Source organism: Genypterus blacodes, unplaced genomic scaffold (genome assembly GCF_046128005.1).
Source record: "Genypterus blacodes isolate CSIRO-AG114 ecotype Tasmania unplaced genomic scaffold, CSIRO-AGI_Gbla_v1 ptg000418l_1, whole genome shotgun sequence".
Lineage (NCBI taxonomy): Eukaryota > Metazoa > Chordata > Actinopteri > Ophidiiformes > Ophidiidae > Genypterus > Genypterus blacodes.
Genome location: NW_027467190.1, coordinates 57501 through 59126, shown reverse-complemented (window position 1 = coordinate 59126; position 1626 = coordinate 57501). Strand labels below are relative to the sequence as shown.

Here is a 1626-nt window from a genome sequence, read left to right as displayed (position 1 = left end):
GCAATGGTTTGTGGGTAATATGGGGGGTTAGAGAAAGGAAAGCTGCGTTCCCTGGGACGCTTTTATGTGCTGCACCCTCAAGGATATGGGATATTTATCAAAAATAGAAACATTACGTTACTTTTTCACTTGATGGAGGTATGGTAAGAACGCACCTGCTTCTTCTTTGGTGGTTATTGACCTGTACATTTAAATCTGTGATCTTGAACAAAGCAACGGTACAAACAGGAAGTGCCATCTCTTTGCACTTTCTAATATTGAATTTCCCATTTTACGACACCACTCAAACGCAGCATCACAGCTATGACGCACTGGCGCCTTCTTGTGGCCTCTTTGTGTAACTCACACACCTTCGCAGACTCTTCGTCCTCAGATGAACCATGAATGAATTGAAAGTTGAAATATTATTCATCCGTGTCTTTGATGTGACTGATTGGCTCTGACATGTTGATGGGACACGTTGTTCCTCACATGTGTAGGCGCCTTCACGATGCCTTCACTGTCCCCTCACACTGACACAAGGCTTTGAGTCCAGACATTCAGTCCATTTACAAGAGTTTAGTAGAAATGGACATGAATGAATCCAATAGAACTCCAGGTGTGTGTGTGTGTGTGTGTGTGTGTGTGTAGGAGTGGTGTATAACTACACTGGAGCCGGTGTGTGCAGAGAGCTGATTGGCTGGGAGCTCTGTGTCAGCGTCCCCCTGGTCAGACCGGATCTGTTCCATCTGCTGGCTCAGTGGGATCAATACCTGGAACAGTTCTCTCAGGGGCCCATGTGGGACCCAGCATGGCACAGGTACAGACAGCCCGTCTGTCTCTCTGTGTCCTCTCCGACTGCCTGTCTAACTGTGTCTTCTCTGACTGCCTGTCTGTCTCTCAGGTTCGATGAGGACGACCATAACTGCTTCAGTTTCTGTCTTCAGTTCATTAACAGCGTCCTGGCAGCAGAGGGACGCAGCAGCCTGGGGAGAGAGACGTTCACCCAGAGCTTCATCCTGCCGAGGATGAGGAGGGTCAGCAAGTACGCCACCCTGTACCAACACATACGCAAACACAACTACTACATGGTGGACAGACAGGACACACAGGAGAAGGACAGACAGGAGGCCTGAGGAGGTCAGACAGGATCAATCATCACTAATATTCAGATATTATCACGTCCCTTTGGTTGAGGACGCTGTGTTGATCTCAAATCTCTTTATTTAACATCAAAGCTAAGCTGGCTAAATGCTAACAGAGCATCAGGAGGGAGAACAAAGAGTTCGTTCTGGTGATGTCATCATTTTATCACTAAAAAGTCAACCAGATGGAAACATTTGACATTTGCGTGTTTATTAAAATCTTTCATCTGTGAATAAAGTCTCACAAAGGGGCGTGGCTTCTCTGGCACATCTTCACACTGCATATCTCAATGGGAGGAGCCTCAGTTTGGCTGTCAGCCAGAAGCAGGAAGTCTTTGGTTTACAGGAAGTTAGCAAGGTTACAATTTTTAGCATTAGTGCAAAAAGCTGAGTACAAAATGATTATATGTGATCAATAAAGCTGATTGGAGCCATTGAGAGTCAGAGGGTCAGACAGACAGAGAGAGAGAGAGAGAGAGAGAGAGAGACAGATGCATAGTAA

General features: G+C 46.2%; 2 protein-coding genes across 4 annotated transcripts in view; one reads left to right on the top strand and one right to left on the bottom strand.

Moving 5' to 3' along the window:
• Positions 1–667: 667 nt before the first annotated feature.
• Positions 668–1326, top strand: LOC142989409 (MKRN2 opposite strand protein-like; the record flags this gene model as incomplete). The annotated part of the gene is made up of 2 exons (XM_076138920.1): positions 668–799; positions 884–1326. Coding segments are annotated over 2 exons (364 nt in total), but the record flags the coding sequence as incomplete, so codon positions are not given.
• Positions 1315–1626, bottom strand: part of LOC142989410 (copine-1-like) — an 18981-nt gene continuing 18669 nt past the window's right edge. For all 3 annotated transcript variants that reach the window (XM_076138922.1, XM_076138923.1, XM_076138924.1), the window contains exon 16: positions 1315–1626. This exon is cut by the window's right edge and continues 262 nt beyond it. The gene's annotated coding sequence lies outside the window, so the exon portion shown is untranslated.